Source organism: Lutra lutra, chromosome 13, assembly GCF_902655055.1.
Source record: "Lutra lutra chromosome 13, mLutLut1.2, whole genome shotgun sequence".
Classification (NCBI taxonomy): Eukaryota; Metazoa; Chordata; class Mammalia; order Carnivora; family Mustelidae; genus Lutra; species Lutra lutra.
In genome coordinates, this window is record NC_062290.1 from 45,569,393 (window position 1) to 45,596,464 (window position 27,072).

Genomic DNA, 27,072 nt, shown 5'->3' on the forward strand with positions numbered 1-27,072 from the left:
AGGGTGATATTACACCATTTCCTTACTTGTCAAGATCTGTTTTATTGCAGAGTAATTTTTAAAAAGATTTCATTTATTTATTAGAGAGAGAGCATGAGTGGGGAGAAGGATGGGGAGGAGCAGAAGGCAGGGAGCTGGATGTGGGGCTTGATCCCAGAACCCTGGGATCATGACCTGAGCCGAAGGCAGATGCTGAGTTGACTGAGCTACCCAGGTGCCCCTTATTGCAGAGAAATTTATATTAAAAATCAGTCATACTTTGTGTTTACTGGAGGTGATAAAATGTATAGCAGTGGTGTAACTGAGGATTCAGAGAAAAGAGTATGACATTAATAAAAGCAGCTCTGGGTCAATGCTCGAGAGCCAATCTCTTCCTGCCCACCCCCCAGAAAAAAAAGTGGAAAAAGGTAGTACGTGTTGAAAATTCCTGTGTTGGTGCCGAACTCCAGATCCTGGAGTATTTTTATTCTTTACTGTTTGAGATTGGCAGAAAATAAATAGAGTGAAAACTGTGGTGACACTTCAGTGGTAACAACAGTAGAGGAGGTTGGCAAAATACTCCAAAGCGAACCAAAGGAATAGGTGAAGGAAGAAAACATTTGCTATCACTTAAAATGTTTTTGAAATGGATCTGCCATTTACTTTTGAAACTGTATAATTATGGTAGCTCTTTACTATGTATACTTCGACCTAGAGCCTTGAAGTAAAGAACCACCAGGTATTTCCTGTAGCACACATTTTGTTGTTTTCCAGCTGCTGTCCCTGAAAAACAGTTATTTCAGGGTTGTATACATTTGGTGCTTTTGGAAATGATTACTTATAGAGCTGTAACTCAAGATACTTGCCTTACTTTCATTACTGTTCTGAATAAAATATTATGGAGATTCTTCTGTAACATTCTATTTATCAAAAACTGTTTTCTAAAATAACTTTGAACTCTTTTATAATTGAATTCAATTATACTTAAATAATTATGAAATGTTCTAGATACCCAAGAATTATAAAGAATAATGTAAATAGCTCCCATGTATCCATCACACAAATTAAGGAATAGAATATTGCCGGTGAATTTGAAACCCTGGATAGTCTTCTGCAACATATCTTGCTCCTGGTTGACTGTTACCTTGATTTGGGGGTTTATCATTATCATTTCCATGTTGTTTCCACGTGTTTTAGAAACATTTATTGTACATGTATTAGTTTAAATGATATTTTGTTTTGCATGTTTTAAAAATTCCATGTTTGTATAGTTTCCTGTGACTTGCTTTTTTACTCGGCATTCTTTGTAAGGTTTATCTGTGTTGAAACATGTAGCTCTATTTCATTTTTAGGGCTTATCAGTGTTGCTGGGTATTTAGGTTGTATCTGCGTTTTTTTGTAATTTTGAACAAGGCTTCTCTGATTATTATTGTGCATATTTTTGAGTCTGTGGGCAGGAATTCCCCTGAAGTATACATGTAGAAGAGCTAATGTTGGTTTGTAGACAAATAGCTAGTGTCATTTTAGTCTTCCAAGTTTACCTCCTGTTTGGAAACAAATGAGAATTTTCTTTGTTCTGTTCTTTGCCAATACTTGTTATGGTCAGACTTTAAAATTTTTGCTAATTTGATGGTAATGGGATCTCATTGTGCGTTTAATTCATATTTCCCTAATTAGTAGCAAATGGGGCATTTTACTTTATTTTTTTAAAGGTTTTCTTTTTTTTTTTTTTAAGATTTTATTTATTTGACCAAGAGTGTGTAAGTGCACAAGCAGGGGGAGCAGAAGCCAGAGGGAGAGGGAGAGGGAGAAGCAGGCTTTCCACTGAACAGGGAGTGCGATACTGGGCTCCATCCTAGGACCCTGAGATCATGACCTGAGCTGAAGGCACATGCCCAACCAACTGAGACACCCAGGCGCTCTGCAAATGGGGCATTTTAATTTCTTTTTGCCCTTTGATGTTCGTCTCTGTGAATTAGTGTTTTTTTTTTTTTTTTGGTTCATTTTTCTATTAGATTGTCTTCTTTTGATTTGTATCAGTTCTTTATATAATCTGGTTAATTCTTGGTCTGTTACATGCTTTGCAAATAGCCTCTCCCACACTGTGACTTGTATTTACATTCTGTTGTGTGTTTTGATGAACAGTAGCTTATTTTAGTTGATCAAATTTATCAGTGTCTTCTTATTGATTGCTATTTTTGGTTCTTGTATATGAAATCCTCTGCCTTGAGGTCATGAAATATTTTTCTGGATATTCTTTTTCTTTCTTTTTTGTTTTTCATTTTAAGTAAACTCCACGCCATACATAGGGGTTCTAACTCACAACCCTGAGATCAAGAGTCACATGCTCTACCAGCTGAGCAGCCAGGCACCCCTATTGTGGATATTCTTAAATTTGTAAAGTTTTGCCTTTCTCATTTAGGGCCTTAATTCAGTTGAACTTAATATTGCTGTATGATATAACATAGAAGTACAATTTCATTTTTCTAACATGAATAAATAATTTTCACATAGCACTATATATTGGGTAACCAGTTTATCTCTTCCCAGTGGTCTTTAGTGTCAGCACCGTTGCATATAAATTTTTATATTTTATATTTTACAATTCTATATTATATATTAATCTGCAAATCAATTTTATATTTATAATATGCTTATTATTCTGTTCCTTTGGTCTGTTTTAGCCTCTTGGTAGTGTAATACTGTCTTACTGGTTTTAAAGTCAGGTTGTCTAAGGAACGCCTGGGTGGCTCAGTCAGTTAAGCCTCTGCCTTCAGCTCAGGTCATGATCTCAGAGTCCTGGGATCGAGCCCCGCATTGCACTCTCTGCTCAGCGGGAAGCCTGCTTCTCCCTCTCCCTCTGCCTTCCACTCCCAGTGCTCGGGCATGCGCTCTCTCTCTGTCAAATAAATAAAGTCTTTTAAAAAATATTAGGTTGTCTAAACAGCCCTGTGAATATGCTAAAAAAAAAAATAATCAAATTGCACGTTTCAGATGGGTGAATCGTGTGTGATTTATATCTCAATAATGTTTTTAAAAAGTTGTATTGTGAGATGACAGGTTCCTTTCTTTACCCTTGTTCTTTAAAATTGTTTTGACTCTATTTAGTCCTTTGCTTTTCTGTATAAATTTTGACATATTGTTAAGTTCCATGCGAAGTTACGCTGTGATTTTGGTTAGAAATCTATTGAATTTATACATTAACTTCGGGGCATATGACTTCTTTTTGATTTGGTCTTCTTACCCATGTATATAGTATTTTTCTTCATAGATCTTTCTACATTTTTTTTTAAAGATTTTATTTATTTATTTGACAGACAGAGATCACAAGTAGACAGAGAGGCAGGCAGAGAGAGAGGGAAGCAGGCTCCCTGCTGAGCAGAGAGCCTGATGCGGGACTCGATCCCAGGACCCTGAGATCATGACCTGAGCCGAAGGCAGTGGCTTAACCCACTGAGCCACCCAGGCGCCCCTAGATCTTTCTACATTTTTAAAAAAATAAACTTTGCCGTTTTCTCCATAAAGACCATGAACATCTTTTGTTAGACTTATTCCTTTTTTTTTTTTTTTAAGATTTTATTTATTTATTTGACAGAGATCGCTAGTAGGCAGAGAGGCAGGCAGAGAGGGTGGGGGGAAGAGCCTCCCTGCTGAGCAGAGAGCCCAACTCGGGGCTTGATCCCAGGACCCTGAGATCATGACCTGAGCTGAAGGCAAAGGCTTTAACCCACTGAGCCACCCAGGTACCCTAGACTTATTTATTCCTAAGTACTGTGTGGTTTTTATTGTACTATAAATGATATATTTTTTTTATAAATGATATTTTAAATTACATTTTCTATTTGTTGCTGCACTATAGAAATGCTGTTTGGTTTTCAGGTAGTCTGCATGGTGACTTAATTCAATTTTGTTTGTAAATTCTTTTCCGTTTTCTGGCTATAAACAATCACATCATGTATAATCCTTATATATTTTTAAATTCTTATCTTAATTCTCTGGCTAGGATCTTAGCATAGTGTTGAATAGTGTAGTCATAGCTGGTATCTTGTCGTACTCCTAATTTTAAGGGGAATGCTTTGAGCACTCCATCATTAAGTATGACTGTGGCTTTAAGCAAGAATTGACATCTGGCCTGGCCTGTTTTTGTAGATAAAATTACAGAACTCATTCATTTACATATTCTGGGAGGCTGCCTTCATGCTATAATGCTACATTTGGCAAGTTGTGACAGAGGCTGTATGATCCTCAAATCATAAAATATTAACATCTGACCCTTTAAAGAAAAGGTTTGCTAGCCCCACTCTAGGGTTTTGATTGCTTACTAATAAATCAAGGAACTTTTCTTCTACATAGTGATTTTAAGAAAACCTCTTAAATAGGTGTTGAATATCATACTTTTGTACAACTATTATAAAGAAGTGTTAAAATCTAGCTCTATGGGATACTAAATGCAAAATAAATCTAAAATTCTTTCTAAAATGGAACAGATTGTTTCTCCTTTGTTTTCTGTGCAGTAAGTAACATTATAAAATCAATAGTGAATAATTTTTACATTCCTGAAATAAATATTGTCTTATTCTTTATATCTTAGCAGATTAAATATTCTTTTTTTTTTTTTTTTTTAAGATTTTTTATTTATTTATTTGACAGAGAGAGAGATCACAAGTAGACGGAGAGGCAGGCAGAGAGAGAGAGAGAGAGGGAAGCAGGCTTCTCGCTGAGCAGAGAGCCCGATGCGGGACTCGATCCCAGGACCCTGAGATCACGACCCGAGCCGAAGGCAGCGGCTTAACCCACTGAGCCACCCAGGCGCCCAGCAGATTAAATATTCTAAAAATTTTTAAATGTTTACATTGTGCTCATAAATGATACTGGCTTGATGATGTATATAGTGTTAGCTGTGACCTGTGGTTAATACATAGGTTTTCATCTTTGTAGAGGTGGTTTTTTTTTTTTTCCAGAAGATTTATTTATTTATTTTAAAGAGAAAGATTGAGAGAGCATGAGGAGGAGAGGGAGAGAAAGACTCTGAAACAGACTCCACACAGACTGTGGAGCCTGAGGTGGGCCTCTATCCCAGGACCCTGAGGTCACAAATTGAGCCAAAACCGAGTCAGTCACTCAGCCGACTGAAGCACCCAGGCACACCATCTTTGTAGAGTTTTAAATGTTTCTTATTTCTATTAAAATATTTTGACTCATGCATTATTTAGAAGTATTCTTTTGAACTTCCAAGTTCTTTTTTCCTTAAATGCTGTTTGAAATATAGTTGCTTTACATATTACTCTCTGATATTTATTGAGATTTGCTTCTAATCGGTAGTTTGAAGTATCAGTGAAGTTTGTCACTTAAAATATTATAGTTCTAAAATGTAACTTTTGAAGCAAGATTGGTGTTGAATTCATAGCTCCAGCCTTGAAAATTTGTGTTAGAGTATTAGAATGAGATGACCAAATTTGATTGAGGTTGTTTGAGATGTAAAGAGAACTTCCTTGAAAACCATTTATTCAGACTGTCCATGTCAATTGTAATTTGAGCAAAAATAGCCTGTCCATTTTCATTTTTAGTTTGACGTAAGAGTTTTGCTAAGTAAAGAGATTATGACAGATTTTATTAATTGTGTTTTTATTAATAGATCAGATGAAAAGAAGAACATGAACTGGAAGCAGCTTCCCAAAAAGCCATGCAAAAATCTGCTTAGTACCCTAAAGAAGTTGTATCCTCAGCTATCTTCAGGTAAATGTGAAGAGAAAGGGATACATTTAACGAAAGAATATAAGAAAATTCTTAAATTTAAACATAATTTTGCTCTCCTTAAAAGGAATCTCATTACAAAACAAAATTTCAGCACTAAGACATTAATATTGTGGTTGATGATTTTTTAAAGTATGTTCTTTGTGTCCTGTCTGCTTGAGCCTCCTTGTTAGTTCCTGCCAGTGGTCCCTTTATATTAGTGAAGAGAGGAATTTCAGGAAGTCACGGGTTTTATTTTGACAATTTTCTTAATTGTTTAATCATTATTTGTCTTCTCTGGATATGTCAGTTCACCGAAAGACTCAAGAAGGTTCAGCGATTGAGATGACTCCAATCGAAGCAGATTTCTCCTGGCAAAAGAAAACAACACAACTTGAGATGGAAATTCAAGAGGCATTTTTGCGTTTTATGGCATCTATTTTAAAAGGGTATAGAACATATCTCAGGCCAATCACAGAGGCTCCTTCAAATAAAGCCACAGCTGTTGATTCATTGTTTGACCGACAGGGTGAGTGGCATTGAAAACATAGTTAACTTTTCATTGAAATGAAAAATATTTTCTATTTGGTATTGCTCCCCCCAAAATATTCACTATGTAAGTTCTTAGAAATGTATATTAAAATACAGTGAAATTTTGGGTTGTTGTGATCTAGCTCTATGAAGAATTCCATTATACTCTAATTTTTCCTGAGAAATCTGAAACTGGAGATCTTTAATTATGAAAAGTCAAAGATGTTGCTTGTATTTACTAGATAGCTAGTTATCTTAGTAGAACATACCTGGCAATTTGCTTTTAGATGGTTCCTCAGTTTTGCATAATTCTTTGATTTATACATTCTTGGCTTTATAATATTCCCTAACAGTTAGTTTTTGGAATAAGGCCACAAGTGTTTAGAAGTTTTGAAAAACATAGCTTTGTTTCAGGGGAAAACACTATACTCATCTTTCTGAGTGTTTGTTATTTTAGGGAATTATCAAGATTTTTGTTGTAATTCAGCTATTCTATGTGGTAGCAATCTTACAAATACAGTAATATTCATATGAAAATTATTTTCTATTTCTGTACTTTTACCCACTAGTTACTTTTAAAAAGACTCCACTTTGGGGCGCCTGGGTGGCTCAGTGGGTTGGGCCGCTGCCTTCGGCTCAGGTCATGATCCCAGGTCCTGGGTTCGAGCCCCACATCGGGCTTTCTGCTCAGCAGGGAGCCTGCTTCCTCCTCTCTCTCTGCCTGCCTCTCTGCCTACTTGTGATCTTTCTCTCTGTCAAATAAATAAATAAAATCTTTAAAAAAAAAAAAAAGACTCCACTTTTCTCATAATCCTTTTGACTTTTATCATCTCAGCTTCAGGATAACCTATCTCTTGAATATTTAGTTATCACTTACAAGTCTGACTAGTTATTAGATAGGGATTATAAAGAAGTGTTAAAATCTAGCTCTATGGGATACTAAATGCAAAATAAATCTAAAATTCTTTCTAAAATGGAACAGATACTCAAGGAAACAGATTTTACACAATTAATAATTCATTGGGAAGTTCCCAAATTTAGAAAAAGGGAGCATGTTTCCCAAATGACTGTTTCAGAAGACTTCGTGGAAAAAGAGTGTGACTTTGAGGAAATGGGTAGAATTTAGATAAATGGAGCTTATCAGGAAAGGCTTTCTAAAAAAACAATACGCTTTAGGGGTGCCTGGGTGGCTCAGTTAAGTTAAGTGTCTGCCTTCTGCTCAGGTCATGATCTGAGTGTCCTGGGATTGAGCCCTGTGTCTTGGGCTACCTGCTCAGCAGGTAGTCTGCTTCTCTCTCTGCCCCTCCCTCCCGTGCTCATTCTCTCTCAAATAAGTAAATAAAATCTTTAAAAAACAAAAACAATATGTATTAAAAGCCAAATCTGAATGGAATTTCTCCTTTGTTATTTATTAAGCCTTTCTGAGGTTTTGTTTTCTCTTGAATAAAATGAGGATGACACCTACTTCATGAATGGTTGTGAAGATTAGATGTATATGAAGCAACTAGTAAAATTACAGTACTCATGGTAACAGCTGTTACCACTAGTGGTAATGACAGAATGGAAGAAACCTCAACTACAGATGTGTAAGGCATGTGTATTAGTTTGTCATGGCTTTGTCATGGCTGCTGTAACACAGTGCCATTGATTGGGTGGCTTAAAGAACAGAAATTTATTTTCTCGCAATTCTAGAAGCTAAAGTTCAAGGTCAACATGTTGGCAGGATTGGTTTCCTCTGAGGCCTCTCTCCTTGGTTTGTAAAGATGGCCGTATTCTTCCTGTGTCTTCACGTGGTCTTCCTTCTGGGAAGGAATCTATACCCAGATTTCCACTTTTTTTTTTTTTTAAAGATTTATTTATTCATTACAGAAAGAGGGAGAATGTAGAGGGATGTGGGGAGGGGCAGAGGGAGGGAGAGAATCTCAACTAGACTCCGTGCTGAGTGCAGAGCCCATCGTGGGGCTCAGTCCCATGACCCTGAGATCATGTAAGAAGGTGAAGTAAGATGAAGTCAGAGATGAAGTAAGAGTTGGTTGCTTAACTGAGTCACTGAGGTTCCCCCAGATTTCACTTATAAGTACATTAATCATTAGGTTAGAGCCCATCCTAATTACTTCATTTTGCTTAATTACTTCTTTAAAGACCTTATCTGCAAATACAGTAAATTCTAAAATACCAAGAGTTAGGACTTTAGCATAAGAATTTTGGGGGGGTGGGGCACCTCGGTGGCTCAGTAGGTTAAAGCCTCTGCCTCCAGCTCAGGTCATGATCCCGGGGTCTTGGGATCGAATGATCCCGGGGTCTTGGGATCGAGCCCCGTGTCTGGCTCTCTGCTCGGTGGGGAGCCTGCTTCCCTTCCTCTCTCCCTCTCTCTGCCTGCCTCTCCGCCTGCTTGTAATCTCTGTCTATCAAATAAATAAATAAAATCTTTAAAAAAAAGAATTTTGGGGGGACAGTATTATGGGGTTCAGCCTATAACAGCATGTTATGTACAGTTCGACCAAAGTGAAGAGTTTTGGTCGTGTTGTGAAATACAAGGCTGAAAATAAGATTAGGGGTCAGATAATGGGTAGTCTTAAGTGCCAGACTTAAAATACAGGTTTCCTAATAGGCAGTAGTGGGTCACTAATTCATACATATTCTTTCTCTCTCTCTCTGAGGGAGAGTGGCATTACTAATGGAATTTAGAAAGATACTGCATTAGTATCTCAGGCCTAAGATTTTTGTCATTAACAGAATAGTATTTAGTGTAGTGAGGGCTACAGATAATTAGACAGTAAAAGAAATACTAATTACATTTTACTAATTGTATTGTAAAGGAACATTGGCTATTCCTTTGAGAGTGCTAGGTCAGGGAAAGGTTCCCTGAAGAAGTACCAGATAAGCTTGGGCCTGAAAAATGCATAGGAATTACTTGTGGGTTTTGGATTAACTTTTTATCAGGGGGACTTTTGCAACATGTATGAAAATAGAATAATGTACTCTCATATAGCATCTTCCAACTTCAGCAGCAGTAGCAATCAACATTTTGCCATTTTTGTTTCATCCTTCTTCCCTTTTTTTCCCAAATAGGACATCATTTCACCCATAAACTTTGAATTATCCTTTAGAATTTCCTAGATATGTATGGTATGTGCTTTTGGCTGATCGTGTCCCTCTGGCGCTGTATAATGTTCTTCCATCACATGTATTTCCTGTAAACTTGTGGCTGGATTAAGAGACACATTGTCCAATAGAAATGTAATGTAAGCCATACATATAATTTAAAATTTTCTAGTAGCTATAATTAAAAAAAAAAGCAATAAGGGAAATTAATTTTCATAGTATATTTTTGTAAAAAATATCCCAAATGGTATTTCAAAATGTAATTACATTTTTGAAATTTTAATGAAAAAAATAAAAGAGACATCTTGGTGGCTCAGTTGGTTAAGCATCTGCCTTTGGGTCAGGTCATGATCGCAGGGTCCTGGGATCAAGTCCTACATTGGGCTCCTTGCTCAGCAGAGAACCTGCTTCTCCCTCTGTCTGCTGCTCCCCCTGCTTATCCCCTTTCTCTCTCTTTCTGACGAATAAATAAAACCTTTTAAAAAATAGAATTTTAATGAAATAATTTACATTTTTCTATACTAAGGCTTTGAAATCAGCCTGTTTTATATTTACAGCACATCTCAGTTTGGAGCAGTTACATTTCAGGTGCTCAGGTCACATGTGGGTGGTGGTTACTGAATTAAATGGTACTGTTCTAGAGCTTGATTAGATTCAGATTTAGTTTTCTTGGCAAGTAGTGCCAATATTCAAAACACATGGTGTTTACTACTTCCTATTGCAACCCACATGCCTATCTGGCTGTCCCATTTTTAGTGCTCCTAGGATTGATCGGTGTGTTTTAAGTGTTGTCAGCCTCATTTCATGCATTATAGGTTCCCCAACAGCCTTTCTTTTCTTTTCTTTTTTTTTTTTAAAGATTTTATTTATTTTTTTGACAGAGACACAGCAAGAGAAGGAACACAAGCAGGGGGAGTGGGAGAGGGGGAACAGGTTTCCCACCAAGCAGGGAGCCTGATGTGGGGCTTGATCCCAGAACCCTGGGATCATGACCCAAGCCTGAGGCAGGCACTTAGCAACTGAGCCACCCACGTGTCCCCCCCCCCATCAGTCTTTCATTAAATTTTTTTTTAAGATTTTATTTATTTATCTATTTGATAGAGATCACAAGTAGGCAGAGAGGCAGGCAGAGAGAGAGGAGGAAGCAGGCTCCCCACTAAGCAGAGAGCCCGATGCGGGGCTCGATCCCAGGACCCTGAGATCATGACCTGAGCCAAAGGCAGAGGCTTTAACCCACTGAGCCACACAGGCGCCCAGATTTGCGTTTTTAAAAGACGAAGTAATAAAACATTTTTTTTCTTCGCCTTCTTTGCAGAGATTGAATTGGAGGCATCCAGAGTACAGATCTACTACTTAGTTGGTTATCGCATTGGTCCAAGTGCTTATAGAAGTGACCTTGTTTAATTAACAGTAGTATGAGTAGAAGAGTGATGTTTTTTAGGAGGTAGATTGAATATGGGATATAAGATGGGGATGTCAAGGGACACCTGGGTGGCTCAGTTGGTTAAGCAGCTGCCTTCGGCTCAGGTCATGATCCCAGCGTCCTGGGATCGAGTCCCGCATCGGGCTCCTTGCTTGGCGGGGAGCCTGCTTCTCCCTCTGCCTCTGCCTGCCATTCTGTCTGCCTGTGCTCGTTCGCTCTCCTCTCTCTCTGACAAATAAATAAAATCTTTAAAAAAAAAAAAAAAAAAAAAAAAGATGGGGATGTCAAGAGCAACTTAGAAATTTTTGTCTTTGTCAACCAAGTAGATGGAAGGCCATGCCATTTATTGAGAAGGGAAATAGCAGAAAGGGGAAGGATCTGATTAATTTTTTTTTAAGGAAAGTTTTTTAAAATGAGAGACTTGAGATGGAAAATTGTCCTGAGAACACTGAAAGGGCTGGAATCCCAGGCTCATATGGTGGGCCTGGCCTTAGATAAGAGGGACACAGCTGTCGTAGTAAGAGGGAAGGAGTAACTGATAGCTGCGGAAAGCCATAGATTTTTTGTAGTGAGATAATGGTGGCAATTCTGTTAATGATTTTCATTTTCTCTTCAGTATAAGGTGTGATCATTAGAGATGGGGGAGAGAATTAAAAAATTGGAAATAGGGGCGCCTGGATAGCTCAGTGGGTTAAAACCTCTGCCTTCGGCTCTGGTCATGATCCCAGGGTTCTGATCGAGCCCCGCATCGGGCTCTCTACTCAGCAGGGAGCCTGCTTCCACCTCTCTCATTCTGCCTGCCTCTCTGCCTACTTGTGATCTCTGTCAAATAAATAAAATCTTAAAAAAAAATTGGAAATAGTTGTGAAAACATGGGTAAAGGAAAATTACGTTGATTCCAGAAATTTAATAGGGTTGCTAGTCAGGAATGAAGGTATAAGTGGTTCTGGCCAGCCTAGTTGTGGAATTGTTTTTTTTCTCTTTCAAGTTGACATACTCAGCCACAGTGGTGTAGATCCAGAAAAAGCAGGCAATACAGTCTTCCAGGGCTAAGGTTTACTGGGTGAGTTTGACAAAAAAGACAAAAGAACATAAGAATTGAGAGTGTAGACAAGAAAGTAATTGAAATGATGGACTTGGAATTAATATTGGATAAGGAGAGAAGTGAAGACAGGAGGGTTAGGGAGAAAGTAAAAGGTTATGAATGATTGTAGATTTCAAAGAGCCCCCCACCTCATGCCTGGTAGAAGTACTTAAGTAAACAAATTGTACAAGGGTAATGGGCAGAAAGTAATATATATGTAAATTAGATTCAGGAGGCAGAATTGTTTTGAATGCCAACAAGAAAGGTCCAGGGAGGGGCACCTGGGTGGCTCAGTGGATTAAGCCGCTGCCTTCTGCTCGGGTCATGATCTCAAGGTCCTGGGATCGAGTTCCGCATCGGGCTCTCTGCTCAGCAGGGTGCCTGCTTCCCTCTCTCTCTCTCTCTCTCTCTCTGCCTACTTGTGATCTCTCTCTGTCAAATAAATAAATAAAATCTTTAAAAAAAAAAAAGAAAGGTCCAGGGAGTGTGTGACTGTGTACAAGTTGGTGACTGAGGTGGGCTAGACCATAGGTCATTGAAATTCAAGGCCTTAAGAACTCGTTAAAGTATTAGGTGGTTTATGCTTATGGATGTTGAAGAATGATAATGGTAGGAGTTGGAGAGGAGAAGTTGGAATTATGTGCCCTAGGCTTCAGTGAATGAAGGAGAGTGTCCCTGAAGTCAGTAGATGACTACAGTTAGCAGGGGAAAGGGTGGGATAGCCAAGTCACATGAACTGTCAGGGGCAAAGCAGAGATTTTTACAAGCCAGTATAGGAATTGTCTGGTGGCATTTCAGAATAAGGACATTAACCTTTCTTATTTAAGAGTAGGCTGACTATAAAAGAGAAATTTCTGCTTGAGAACTTGAGGGCTAGAGGTTCCTTATAGGAGGTTCAGATTTCAGTGAAAAGGTTAGTGGTATAGTGGTATAAGTTAACTTTTTTATGGTTGAATCAGTCAGAAAGAGTGATGGTTACTAGAATATGGTTACTGAAAGCTTCTATAAATGTGGATATATGTAAAGAGAATATAATATAATATGTACAGGTTTAAGATACTATTTTGTCTAACATCTAGTTCCACTTTGAATTTTGAATTTAATTATAATTTTTTTCAGGATTTTTAAAAAGTCGAGATCGTACCTATACGAAGTTCTATACTCATTTATCCAAAACACAGATATTTATTCGTTTCATTGAAGAATGTAGTTTTGTAAGCGATAAAGATACTGGATTGGCATTTTTTGATGACTGCATAGAAAAGGTAAGTTTGTCCTGTATATAAGTGTTGAAGAAAAAAACATTAACAGTTTGGCTGCCAGTATAATCATCATTATTATTAGTACAGATGATCTGAGGGAGACAGTGTAGGTTTGTGCATGTGCAAGTGTCCAGTTCTAAGCTTAATATAAGAATACTTTTCCTTTATGATACCTAGTTTCCACTCTACATAGCTAATTTTTCTTGAATCTCACTGTAGTTTGCAACTGTTAAATACTAAGAACATTTCACTGAAAATCCTAAATCTTACCTTTTTTACTTACCTAAGTAAGATAAGATTTTGTAGTTCATTAAGAAAGTTTAGTTTTATGGGTAATGGAGTCTTGTGTTTTGGTTTTTGTTTTCTCTTCATTCAGTTACACACTTTAAACATTATACATTTTGCAAGGTAGTCAACATGTGCCGTTTTAAATTTTTGCTAAGTGGATCTTGGGGCTGATTTGTTTATGTGAGCCATAGTATGTAAAATTTGAGATTATATCTAAAAAAGGTAGAATATTATGACATAATGTTTGTAGTGTCCTTAGAGGACTTGAATGATTTTCTCCCATTATACTAATGTGATGTAGACTTCTGGGGATAAGATTAAAACTATTCAGTGTTTTGATTACTTAAAAATTGATAGTCTGACATCATCCAGTTAGAGGAAAGCTTAGATGATAGCAATATGTAACACAAGGTTTTAGTAACAATGAAATTTTTTATTTGAGAAGCCAGACTCCCCTTGTGATTGGCCATTTTTTGCTTGTGAAGAGGATTTATGAAAAACCTATTTAAAATGTTTCTATCCTAATAGCCATAAGAAAAATATTATACGGTAACCTGACAGTGTAGGGTCCCCCAAATATATGTGAAGTGTTTCCTATCTGCTCAGTATTAAAAAAGGATAGTTTTTAAAATAAGAATTTAAGATCATCTCTAATAAATTCACATTAGACATTTTCACCAAGAGTTCTTTTCTTCTTTTCTAGCTATTTCCTGATAAAGGCACAGAGAAAACTGACAAGGTATTTTTCTTACATTTTAAAATTTCAAAACTAGATACTCCTTGTATGCAGATTAATTGGAGAAAATAATTATTTTCAGGTTGATTTTGATTCAGCCGAAGATACCAGATTGATAGAGCTAGATGATTCCCAGAAGAGTGAGCACACGGTATTCATCATGCCGCTGGAGCCGCCCCCTGATGACGGGAAGGATCTGTCCCCGAAGTACAGGTAGCAGGGATTTTTTTAGATTGCTGTTTGGCTTCAGCTTTAGTAACCCAATTTGATTTTTTGTGATTATTAGTAGATATGTATATTAGTCATTTGTGAAAGTCATTTTCAAAATTAATTCAGTGAACTAATGAAGATGAATGTTATATGAAGATGTTACCAGGTATTGTAATTTAAAAATTGGACAGCCTTTTTGGAAGGGGAGCCAAATCACTGTTCACCTAAACATTGAATCATATTTTAATCTTTAAAAACTTCATTTCTGGAGAAGAATAAGCTTGCTTCTGTGAGGTTTCTTCTACGTGTGGGAGTTTTGTTATCAATGTAAAGACTGAAATTCCTATTTATTAGTAAGATACCAGAAAAAACTTAAGAGGGCCAGGAATCATTATTTATTAAAACAGGTGATGGGGATTAAGGAGGGTGCTTGTCCGTGATGAGCACTGGGTGATGTATGGAGTTGTTGAATCACTGTATTACACACCTGAAATTAATGGAACACTGTATGTTAACTACACTGGGATTTAAAACAAAATAAAAATAATAAACTTGGAGAATAAGATTTGGATGGGAACCTTTTACAAAATTAAAATGTACTTGATTTTTATTTGTTGTTATGATAATTCACAGTTTAATGTCTGTTAACCCCTGTATGTATATCTTTCCTACAAATTTGCATTTACTATATTAAAACAAGTATGAGTTTGTATTGTACATATTCTTTGTAACCTGTGTCTGCCTTTAGTGGTCTGGACATTTTTCCATGCTAACAAATATTTTTGTGCCATATCATTTTGAATGACCATATTGCATGCATTTATTGTGGTTTGTTTAATCTCTTGTGGGTTTTTTTTTTTTCTTGGTTCTTTGCTATCTATATCCTTGTGTATATACATAGTTTTTTCCTTAGGCTGCATTCCTAAAAGAATATCTGAGGCAAAGGAAGTATAAAATAACTGGCTTCCAAAAATACGGAATTAATATATTATCTTACCTAGACTGGATAAGAATGAAGACTATATACTGGAGTTTAGTGGCTTAATTAAGTGTTATTTTGATCACATGTTAATTATAGAATTTTTTTTTACTTTGGTTTAATTACTACACATTGGCATCCATGTATAAGGTAAATCAAATAGGGAAAGACCATATCTCCCAGAAGAAAATTGGCCAAAGGCAGTGAGTAGGCAATCTCCAAGAAGAAATTCCAATAATTAATAATATGAAAATATATTCAGTATTTCTAGTATTCAAAGAAATGCAAACCAAAATGGTGAGTAGAAGCATTTTTAATCTATTGGATTGAAAATAGGTTATGCTACTGTATAAACTGTATATAATTGAAATATTAAAATATTGAAATTGAAATAATTTGATAGTGACTGTAATAATTTTGATTCTCTTGATAAACATTGACTATAGCAAACTCTCTTATTGGGCGTTATCCTAAGACATTAAGCAAAAGTTTCATAAAGGTATAAGTAACACAGATCTTTTAATTGCAAAAATTGAGAACCTAAAATGTCTGATAATAAAGAATGGTGAAATTATGGTATAGCCCTAAAATAAAAATATTATGGATTCGTTTCCCCTTAAATACCACTGCAAGGTATGTTATGAAGTTAAACTGTTATGAAGAAAAAATTACAAAGTATACCAAGTGTTAATTTTTAATATGAATTATTATTCAACACATGGTTTCTGTTCAAAGTTACTAATTCCTCTGTCAAGTAAGATATCAAGATTTTCTGTTTTGCAGGGATTGGTTGAAAGTAAATTACAGGGTGGGGAGGAAGCCAAAGTTTCCATGTAGGTAGTCTGTGTATCTTATAACTACATCACCTTATAGTTTTGAAAAATATTATTTTTCTATATCTGGATTTTGGGAAATAATATTGGGTACTATTTAAGATGTAGAAATACTCACCTAAATTCTGGAATAATATGAAAAGTTAATGTATTTTAAATCAGCAGCTCTATTTTTGCTTTTTATTTTAGTTACAAATACTTTCCAAGACTGGACCTTAAACTTTTTGACAGACCACAGGAGTTGAAACTTTGTTTTAGTAGACACCCTACTGGGACTAGCATTACAAACAGTCCAGCACTCATGGCTAAGAGAACTAAACAGGTCAGATATTCTTTATCTAATACATGTTAATTTAAAATGTAAAATATGTGTATGTGATATGCAGCCCATAGTTTAGAATTATCACCCATGGCAACCATTTGAAGACCCTCTATGGTTGTTAAGTAAACGAGATGTCTCGCAACCCTTTTATAATATTGAGGCTGAAGTTTTTGAATGCGTATGTTTATGCTTTAAGAGAATCCTGGGGAACCAAATACACTTTTTAAAAAACAACTTTATTGAGGTACATTCCTATACCATACAATTCACCCATGTCAAGTCTACTCAGTGGCTTTTATTCACAGGGTTGTGCAACCACCACCACGGTCCATTTTAGACCATTTTCATTACCCCAGAAAGCCTGCACCTCTGACTTGTTAACCCCCCCATCCATTCCCCACAGCCCTAGGCAACCACTTAATCTATTTTCTATCTCTATGGTTTCGCCTATTCTGGGAATTTCGTAATAAATATTCCATAAACGGAAATAAATAGCAAGAGGCCTTTTGTGACTGGTTCCTTCCACACAGCATGATATTTTTAAGTTTCTCCGTGTTTCACTGTGTGCCAGTACTTCATTTATTTTTATTGCTGAATAATCCTCCGTTGTATGGATATATACCACATTGTATTTATTCATTCATGTACACGTGAGTGGTTCCTATCTTTTGGCTGTTGCGCATAGTGCTGCTGTGAACATTTGTGTACAAGTGTTTGCGTGGATGTGTGTTTTTGTTTCTCTTAGGTAAATGCCTAGAATAGAATTGTTGGTCATATGGTATCTGTATGTTTTAACCTATTGAGGCACTGTCAAGACTGCTTTCCAGAATAGCTCTACCATTTTAAATTCCTGCCAGCAGTGTATGAGGGTTCCAGTTACACCATGTCCCTGTCCATTCTTATGATTATCTGTCTTTCTGATGATAGCCATTCTTGTGTGTGTGAAGTGGTATTTCATTGTGATTTCTCTCGCAGTTATTTATCTCGCCAAATATTACATTTAAAGGAAGTTAAAGGGAGTTACTTTAGGACAAGTTAGACATCTTACAGACATACTATATCTGATTTAGGTATAAAGAGTTAATCTGTGGTTAGGTGTGAGTTAAAATGAAACAACTTTTGTACATATATTGTTGACATATTCGTGGTTTACAAAACATGGAAAATTTCAGAATGAAGTTTTAAATTCAGGTGTTACCAGCTTCTGTACAGTCCCCCCAAATGCTAGAGGTAACCTGAAGTGTTCCTTAATTTCAGATAATACACATTTCTCTCAACGTGTTGAGAGAAAAAAAAAATCTCTCTTTTTTTTTTTTTTTTTAAAGATTTTATTTGAGAGACAGAAATCACAAGTAGGCAGAGAGGCAGGCAGAGAGAGGAGGAAGCAGGCCCCCGCTGAGCAGAGAGCCCGATGCGGGGCTCAATCCCAGGACCCTGAAATCATGACCTGAGCTGAAGGCAGAGGCTTTAACCCACTGAGCCACCCAGGTGCCCCATCCTGTGAAGATTTTAACAGTTAACCTTCTTTTCCTGATAACACAAAGCTGCCTTTCACTTTCCTGATGACTGTTTTCTGGACAGTTTAGAAGTGATAAAATCATCATAAAGGTAGTTAATGAACTCTCAATGTCGGAAGGGAAATTAGCATATATGTATTTTGCTATTACCGGCTTAATAAAAGCCAGTTTTTACAATGGGAGAATTTGGTTACTAAATCTTTAAAGCTCCTATTCACCAGGATTTTTGTCCCCCAGGCTAGCTGGAAAAGAAAAGAATGTTCCCACCTTAGAAAAACAAGTGACTATATTTTCAGATATATCTTCTGAGTATAACGGAAATAGAGCTCATAAGAAAAATGAAGGGCTAGGACATTTTTATTTAGAACACATCCCAGCAGAGGGATCTTCAGTGCAAGGCACACAGTGGTAGTCTGACGTACCTGGAAGGTTCTGTGGTTTCTAAGAGTATATATAGTTTCTGTTTTTTTGTTGTTGTTGTTTTTTTTTTTTTTTAGATTTTATTCATTCATTTGACAGAGAGAGATCACAAGTAGACGGAGAGGAAGGCAGAGAGAGAGAGAGAGAGGGAAGCAGGCTTCTTGCTGAGCAGAGAGCCCGATGCGGGACTCGATCCCAGGACCCTGAGATCATGACCTGAGCCGAAGGCAGCGGCTTAACCCACTGAGCCACCCAGGCGCCCTTGTTGTTGTTTTTTTTAAGGAGTTATTTGTTTGTCGGAGAGGGAGAGAGCATGAGCATGTGCACAAGCAGGGGAAGGGAGAGAGAGCTACTCTCAAGCAGGCTCCTTGCTGAGCATGGAGCCCGACATGGGGCTGGATTTCACAACCCTGACTTCATGGCCTGAACCAGGTGCTCAACCGATTGAGCCACCTGCGTGCCCCATGGGGTATATAGTTTGATTAAAGCTCTGCAGGTGGTTTTGATACCTCTTTTCCACCTAAATGAGAATGAGAATCAGAGGTAAAAAATACAATTACCGGTCTGTGGGGTAAGAAAGTCTGTGACCTTGATCACACTGTTGCCTGCAGTGGCATATATCTTTTTAAGGAATCAGTCAGTGAAAGAATTAAAGATTGGTGAAGGAGGATAGAGTGGAAATCTTGGCAGGAAATAGCCTATGGGATCTTAAACATTTTCGGCAGGGAGAAAGGTGGAAAGACTATCACTTTTCAAGAATGCCATCAATGGACTGACAAGCTCTAAATGGTTCAAACCCTTTTACCCATCAAGCATATGAGTGCCTTCTATGTGAGGGGCAACTAATTAGCCATTATATTATATAAATATGAATGATCTCTATTTCTAAGGGATTTCTAGTCTATTGGGAAACATGTGCTTGCCAGTAAATAGTTATAGCACAGAATAAACTGCTTCTGTAGGTGAATGTTGAAGGCCCTACATGGCACTAGGTGGGAAGGCACTCATGAAAGTAAACTGTGAAATGCTTAATGTTAGAGTCAGATTTTATATTACATTCCTCTCTCTCTTTTCCTTCTCACTTTTATCCCCACCCTAGTGGATTTTAATAAATCCCTTGATTTTTTTTCCCTTAATTTTCTTTTTGTAAGTAATCTCTACTTCAGTGTGGTGCTTGAACTCATGAACCAGAGATCAAGAGTTGCATGCTGTCCTGACTGAGCCAGCCAAGTGTCCCAAATGCTGTAATATGTTATTTATTCTCTTCCTAGGAGATAAGAACAGCTCATAAGTTGGCAAAGCGATGTTACACAAATCCACCACAGTGGGCCAAGTGCCTCTTCAGTCACTGTTACAGCTTGTGGTTTATCTGTCTCCCGGCCCATGTGAGAGTTTCTCACCCTAAAGTCAGAGCACTGCAGCAGGCGTATGATGTTCTCATTAAGATGCGGAAAACAGACGTGGATCCGCTCGATGAGGTGATTATAACAAACCGAGTTACCATTACTAGGATACATTTTATTTTTGTATTTCCAAGGGAATTTAGGTCTCAGTTGCTTTAAAGTGTTCTCAGGTATTTTCATGAAGCAGGAAAGGTTAAATATTACTCTGTTCCATGGAGCTAATACTTATTGCTTATTTTTAAATATATTTATTTTATAATAATATAATTTATAATATAATAAATTAATATATAACATATAATAAATTAATATATAACATATAATAAATACTAAATATATAAATATAAATATAAAATACAATATATAAATATATAAACATAAATATTGCAAATATAAAATAATATATATAAATTTATATATGAATTTATATTTAAATATAGTTATTTAAAAATTACTGCTTTGGAATGAAGCAGAGACTGCCTTAGGTCAGATAGTTTGCACTTGATAAATAGAAAATAATATTGACTACATTTTATTCTTTTTTTTCCTTGAGAGTGGGGAGGGGCAGAGGGAGAGAGAGAATCTTTTTCTTTTTTTTTTTTTTTTTAAAGATTTTATTTATTTATTTGACAGAGCGAGAAAGAGAGATCATAAGCAGGCAGAGAGGCAGGGGGGAGCAGGCTCCCCGCTGAGCAGAGAGCCCGACGTGGGGCTTGATCCCAGGACCCTGAGATCATGACCTGAGCCGAAGGCAGTGGCTTAACCCACTGAGCCACCCAGGTGCCCCGGGAGAGAGAGAATCTTAAGCAGGCTCCACGCCCAGGTCCCTCTCACAACCCTGAGACCAGGACCTGAGCTGACATCAAGAGTCAGATGCTTAACCGACTGAACCACCCAGGCGCCCCTACTTCATTTTGTTCTTTTTATTTTTTAATTTTTAAAAATTTTTAAGAGATTTTATTTATTTATTTGACAGAGAGAGAGATCACAAATAGGCAGAGAGGCAGGCAGAGAGAGGGGGGGAAGCAGGCTCCCTGCTGAGCAGAGAGCCTGATGCGGGGCTCAATCCCAGGACCCTGAGATCATGACCTGAGCCGAAGGCAGAGGCTTAACCCACTGAGCCACCCAGGTGCCCCTCATTTTATTTTTGATACAACTTTATTAGGAAGCAAATAGGGAATAGGCTGTTAGTAAGTGGCTCTCCACTTAGGCCCTGTGTCCTAGGATGAGTTATATAACCTGTATGTATTTCAGATAATGTATCTGAAAATGTTGATCCAGACTTCTCAACCTTGGCACTGTTGATGTTTCGGCCTACATAATCCTCTGTTGTGGGCCAGTCCTGTCCATTGTAGGATGTTTAGCTGCATCCCTGGCCTCTCTAATGCTCCTGGCCTGACTAATGCCAGGAGCAGTCCCCCTTCTACGCAGCATTCAGATATGTCTGCATACATTGCCACCTGTCCCTGGAGGTCAGAATTGCCCCACTGATGTAGATAATTGTAGTTGGTACCATCTTTCTAAGTTTAACTTGAGGGCGAAATCTGCTGATGTACAGTGTGCCTAGAATAGTACCTGGCTTACAGTGCAAGGTGAGCACTCAGTGACTGATACGCTAAAGGTTTTACAGGCACTCTCTGTCTTAAGCTTCAGAGCCATCCTAAGAGGTAGTGATACTGTCCAGTTAATCATTGAGGAAACTGGACAACTTATTTAGCCTTTGTCTTTGCTAATTTTCCCTCTTAAAAATAACTTTTGGTGTTAAAATAACTATAAATGATCTTTAGAATCAGGTTAGAACTTAAAATGAAGTTGAAATAAAAACTCAGAATAATGGCTCTCTGAAGGGAAAGCACAGGGATAGAAGAGAAATGGGATTGAAGAGGGGCGCATTATAGGCTTCAGCGCTAATATTTTTTCTTAAAAGAAAAAATCTTAAGTGAATGTACACATATAATATGAAGATTTGATAATGCTTCTGGGGACACTAAAACTCATTTTCTCTAAGTATTAACTGTATGTTATGAAAGCTTCAAAAATAAAATTACAAAACAAGTACTAAAATATCTATTCTCATATTTGATTACATTGCTTTCATCTGATGTTTATGAAACTATTTGGAAATTAAAAGTACTTGATCAGAATCTGTGTTTCGTACCTTATGCATTTTAATGTTTTAAAAAAATTTGTTCTAATAGAGTTATTTAGTTTTCTAAGATGTGTTTTAAGATGTGTTTTAACTTGTGAAAGGCATAAGATATTTTTTAAAGTGTTCTTAAATGTGCTCTGTGAAATAATTTTCAAATATTTCAATATTTGAAATATTTTCAAAGTGTTTTAAAGTATGCTCTATGAATGATGTTATTGTACTCTAAATTCAAAGCACAGTGCTTCATTAAGTTTGTTTGATAAGTTTTAAGTTCATAATACATATCATAAATTTCCTAAGAAGTATTTTCCTCTGTAGGTATTTTTTTTTTAAAGATTTTATTTATTATTTATTTGACAGAGAGAAATCACAAGTAGACAGAGAGGCAGGCAGGCAGAGAGAGAGAGAGAGAGAGAAGCAGGCTCCCTGTCGAGCAGAGAGCCCGATGCGGGACTCGATCCCAGGACCCTGAGATCATGACCTGAGCCGAAGGCAGCGGCTTAACCCACTGAGCCACCCAGGCGCCCCTCCTCTGTAGGTATTAAAGTTCATTGGCAGTCTTTGGTACAAGGAATTATGTTCTCTCATTTCTAACACACAGCAGTTATGACCAGTAAGCTAAAAAAATTTTTTAGACTATTTCCCTAATAAACACTGATAGGAAGCTTAAAATTTGGAGCTTAATTTGTTGTACTCCTACTTCTAATGAGTTATTTTGACAGATTTTTAGTCTCCTGAAGTCATTACATCTCCACAACTGGAAGAAAGAAATACTTAACTTTAAAACTTAAGTATGCATATTTGGGGCCTCCTGGGTGGCTCAGTGGGTTAAGCCTCTGCCTTTGGCTCAGGTCATGATCCCAGGGCCTTGGGATTGAGCCCCGCCCCGCATCGCATCCGGCTCTCTGCTCTGCGGGGAGCCTGCTTCCCCCCCTCTCTCTGCCTGCTTCTCTGCCTACTTCTGATGTCTGTCTGTCAAATAAATAAATAAAATCTTTTTATTTAAATAAAAAAAAAAAGAAAGTCTGTAGCATGTGAGATCTTTCCTATGCTTGAATTGGGTCTAATGTTCAGGAAGTGTTTGTGTTTCTTGTTGAGCTCAGTTTCACCTCCCTGTGGCTTTTTGGGAATTGCACAGTCTGTTTATTCCCTCTTTCTTTTTTTTTTTTTTTTTTTTTTTTTTTTTTTTTTAAAGATTTTATTTATTTGACAGACAGAGACCACAAGGAGGCAGAGAGGCAGGCAGAGAGAGAGGAGGAAGCAGGCTCCTTGCCGAGCAGAGAGCCCGATGTGGGGCTCGATCCCAGGACCTGGAGATCATGACCTGAGCCGAAGGCAGTGGCTTAACCCACTAAGCCACCCAGGCGCCCCAGTTTATTCCCTCTTTCATGCGACATCTCTTCAGATACTTGAAGAACCCTCGTGTGCTACATTCTTTTTCCTCCCTTCACACATCTTACGAGTTCCTTCAGTTTTCCGGATTCATGTAGTCATTTATACAATTGCTCTCAGTTTCTGACCTCCTGTTTCTAAATTACATTCTCCATTTCTGGCTTCCAGATACTCATCTTTTTAACCCTTGGCTCTTCATGTCTCTTTTTCTATTTCATTTCTTCTGTTCTCTTGACTGAAATATCCATTCTGAAATCTTTTTACTTTCCCCTTTAGTTGAGAGCAACTTGGCTTTACAGTACCTTTTTGTTAACCAACTCTGTCATAAACAGAGCACATTTGACAAGTCCCAAGAAGAGTATCTTCTGTCTGTGCATTTCTTTATTCCCAGACTACACTGTCTGAGAGGCTGTGGCTGCTCCGGCACTGCTCCTGTCAGCGGGCTCACCTCTTCGCCGGGAGCTCTTGTGGTACCTCTTTATTCTCCATGCTTTCTACTGTGTCTTTGATGTGTGAGATTTGGACTTCGTCTTCCAACCTCACTTGTCCTCTTGTGATAAGATTGAGCCCTCCTCCATAAACACATATTCTTAGAAAAACCTTTGCTAATAATATTATTTGAGAGAGCATGTGCACACAAGCAGGGGGAGGAGGAGAGGGAGAAGCAGAGAGCTGAGCAGTCCAGTCTCAGACCCAAGACTCTGGGATCAGGAAGGCAGATGTTTAACTGACTGAGCCACCCCAGTGCCCCTCAAGTTTCTTCTCATACTTTCTTAAGATGTGAATTTACAAAATCTTTTTTGTTACATAGGCATCAGGGAGATGTTGTCTTTAATTTCTTTGGCACAGAATATAGAGCCTGATTTGGGAGAGAGTTATTTTAATCGTATTAGATTTAAAAAATAAATTTCTTCTCAAATTATGGGGAATAATAGTCATTCTCTTTGTGTAAACTTTGCTGAAACAAATGTTGGTCGTGCATGTCGGTCTTACGTGATACAGTTGAGGCAGGTGTTTTCATTAATGAATAGATTTTTTAAATAATTTATAGAGAGAACAAAGGATAAAATAATACTTAATGCCTTTGAGAAGAAGAATTGAGTAATTTAAACATTTCTGTGAGCCGCAGACTGACTAACCAACTGCTTATGCTTTGATGTTCTTTTCTGTTAGGTGTGCTATCGAGTAGTCATGCAGCTCTGTGGACTTTGGGGTCACCCTGTTTTAGCAGTGAGAGTCTTATTTGAAATGAAAACTGCCAAGATAAAGCCAAATGCTATTACTTATGGTTATTATAATAAGGTAAGTGGGATCGACATTGGACAACCTGTGCTGCTTACTAAGATTGATACATTTTTGTACGTTTTATTATTCATCAAACTTCTAGAGTTTTAAGCTATAGTGACTTACGTATTTTATGTGTATGTATTTCTTTAAAAAAATAAAGTATTCCTAACAATTTTTATTTTTAACTGTTATTTTACCTGTAGGTAGTTTTGGAGAGCCCGTGGCCTAGCAGTACCCGCAGTGGTATCTTCTTATGGACGAAGGTACGGAATGTGGTACGTGGCTTGGCACAATTTAGGCAGCCGCTTAAAAAGACCGTGCCAAAGTCACAGGTCTCCTCACTATCAGGTAATACACGTGGTTGGAAAGATACTCTATTGCTGAACCATAAGCTTTATATAGGCATACGAGTGTTTAATTGTATGAAATAGAAAACATAAATGAAATTTTGGTGGATGTTTTCATATACAACTAAAGATAGAGATTACATTAGTCCCAAATTATTTTGCCCCCACAAATTTAGAAAGTGTTCTGCAACTGCAAATGAATTGTGGGGCATTCGTGTTTCGTTTCAGAAATGGTCAGTGCATGAGTTATTGAACTGCTGTTGTCCTTATCTTTAGCTCCTCCGAATGCCACAGGTGGAAGTGATGGGGACACGGTGAGCCACGGTAGCGTGGATAGTTCTAATGATGCTAACAGTGGGGAGCACACAGTCTTCGTCAGAGATTTAATCAGGCTTGATTCCACTGATAATCACTTTAGCACAGGTACTAAAATCTGGATTTTACTAACCCTTCACTTACTCTCTTGTAAAGTCTTTACCTTTTTAAAAAGCTTTTACCTTCCTTTCTTAAGAGTTTGTGCAATGAGTCCTTAAAAAATACTTTATATAAATAAGGGAAGATATTACACCTCTGATTGCAGATCCCTTCTTTTTATTTCCTAAAATGCAAGAAATTAACTTTGGAGTGCTGTGCAGAAGGCTCCAGCATGGTGCTCCTTTGTATTTGTTCATCATTAGTTTGTGAAGGTACACTATACAGCTGTAGGAATGATGAACTGAGGGACTTGAATTTAGTGATACAAATTGCAGGTCTTTTTTTCATTAAGTGGAAAATATTAAGAATTTGAGATTATGAATATTAAAGAGGGAAGAAAATAAGTCACACACCATGAGAAAGAGTATTCTCTTCATATAGTCATTCTTTTCAATGACACTTTTTAAAATCCGAGAAACTTCTGAAGCTCCTTTTACATACAAAGCTCCGGGCGTCCCCTCTGTCCTCCCAAGTTAGAAATATGCGTTATTCCACTAGCACCTGGAGCAAATATGTGTGTGTTGCACATCCCTCTTTTTGTGTTGTTTTTCTTTTTTGTTGTTGTTATTGTTAATATCTCAAGCTTTTCTTTAAAAAGAATCCTAAGTCTGATTCCTGTGCTTCATCTGATGAACTTGTCTCAATGACTGAAGTTTCCTTTTTTCTGCTCTTTGTTGCTCTGCTTTTTGCTCTGTGCTGTTTCTTGGTGCTGCATTTGTCCTTGGCTGTCATGGTGTGGGGTGCAGACAGACTTGTATGACGTGAAGCTATGGATACGCGTGTGCATTAATTCTACCCTTGAATGTTAACCACTTCAGGTAATTTCCCGTTTATTAGGTTAAATTTTGCTGACATGCAAGGGTGGGGGAGAGACCTTTTGTTGTGCTGAAAGTATTGTTATAGGTAGAAAGCAATTTCAGTTTTCTTGACTTCTTCCTTTTCAGATAAGTGTAATCCTGTATATACCACTGAAAATATCGAGCTAACATTTTTCTGTCATTTTGCAAAGCTTATTTGTTGTCTTATTTGAAAATACACCGTGCCTTGCGATAATTCTTCCTTTGGGGTTGGTTTGTAGCATCATTGTATCCACTAGTTTTATGGAAATTAAACGTTTCAGTGTTCCAGCTGTTGAGATGGTTTTGCTCGCTAAAACTGCTTTGCTGAGTTCTTGTGCTAAAAATTACCCCAAAATTACAGAAGCGTGTATAAATCATCGAAAGTCAACATAGAGCTCTAAGTTACAATCCTGTTTGTAAATTCACTGTCTTCAGCAGTAGGAGTTTTTATATGACTTTAATTTTAAAGTCATTTTACTTTATTTCTTCCTATATTTGTTGCTAAAACTTATATGAAGAATGGACTTTTATGAAGAAATGGACTTCATTTATGAAAAAAAGAAAACCCAAGGGAATAATTTTGTGATATGAAGCCATTTCACCGAATAATTATAATTTTAAAAATAGTAATAAATCCTGTCCTTATTCTTCTAAACTTACCTCCTTTAGTAAAAAAAAAAAAAAAAAAAATCTCCTAGTAAGTCTGGGTAATGGGCATAAAGATTCCAGTAGTTGGGGAAGAAACTTCAGATCCCTTTT

At 37.2% G+C, this 27,072-nt stretch overlaps 1 protein-coding gene across 2 annotated transcripts in view; it reads left to right on the plus strand.

Moving 5' to 3' along the window:
* The window catches only part of DENND4C (DENN domain containing 4C), a 147,102-nt gene that overhangs the window by 75,915 nt on the left and 44,115 nt on the right, over positions 1-27,072 (plus strand). Inside the window, exons 11-20 of one of the 2 annotated variants that reach the window (XM_047701307.1) lie at positions 5,615-5,715; positions 6,023-6,241; positions 12,975-13,120; positions 14,109-14,144; positions 14,224-14,354; positions 16,353-16,485; positions 19,694-19,900; positions 24,540-24,668; positions 24,857-25,001; positions 25,277-25,423. In XM_047701307.1, coding sequence (XP_047557263.1) covers positions 5,615-5,715; positions 6,023-6,241; positions 12,975-13,120; positions 14,109-14,144; positions 14,224-14,354; positions 16,353-16,485; positions 19,694-19,900; positions 24,540-24,668; positions 24,857-25,001; positions 25,277-25,423 — 1,394 coding nt within the window. The remainder of the gene's footprint in view (positions 1-5,614; positions 5,716-6,022; positions 6,242-12,974; positions 13,121-14,108; positions 14,145-14,223; positions 14,355-16,352; positions 16,486-19,693; positions 19,901-24,539; positions 24,669-24,856; positions 25,002-25,276; positions 25,424-27,072) is intronic. The other variant, XM_047701308.1, reaches the window with a different exon arrangement.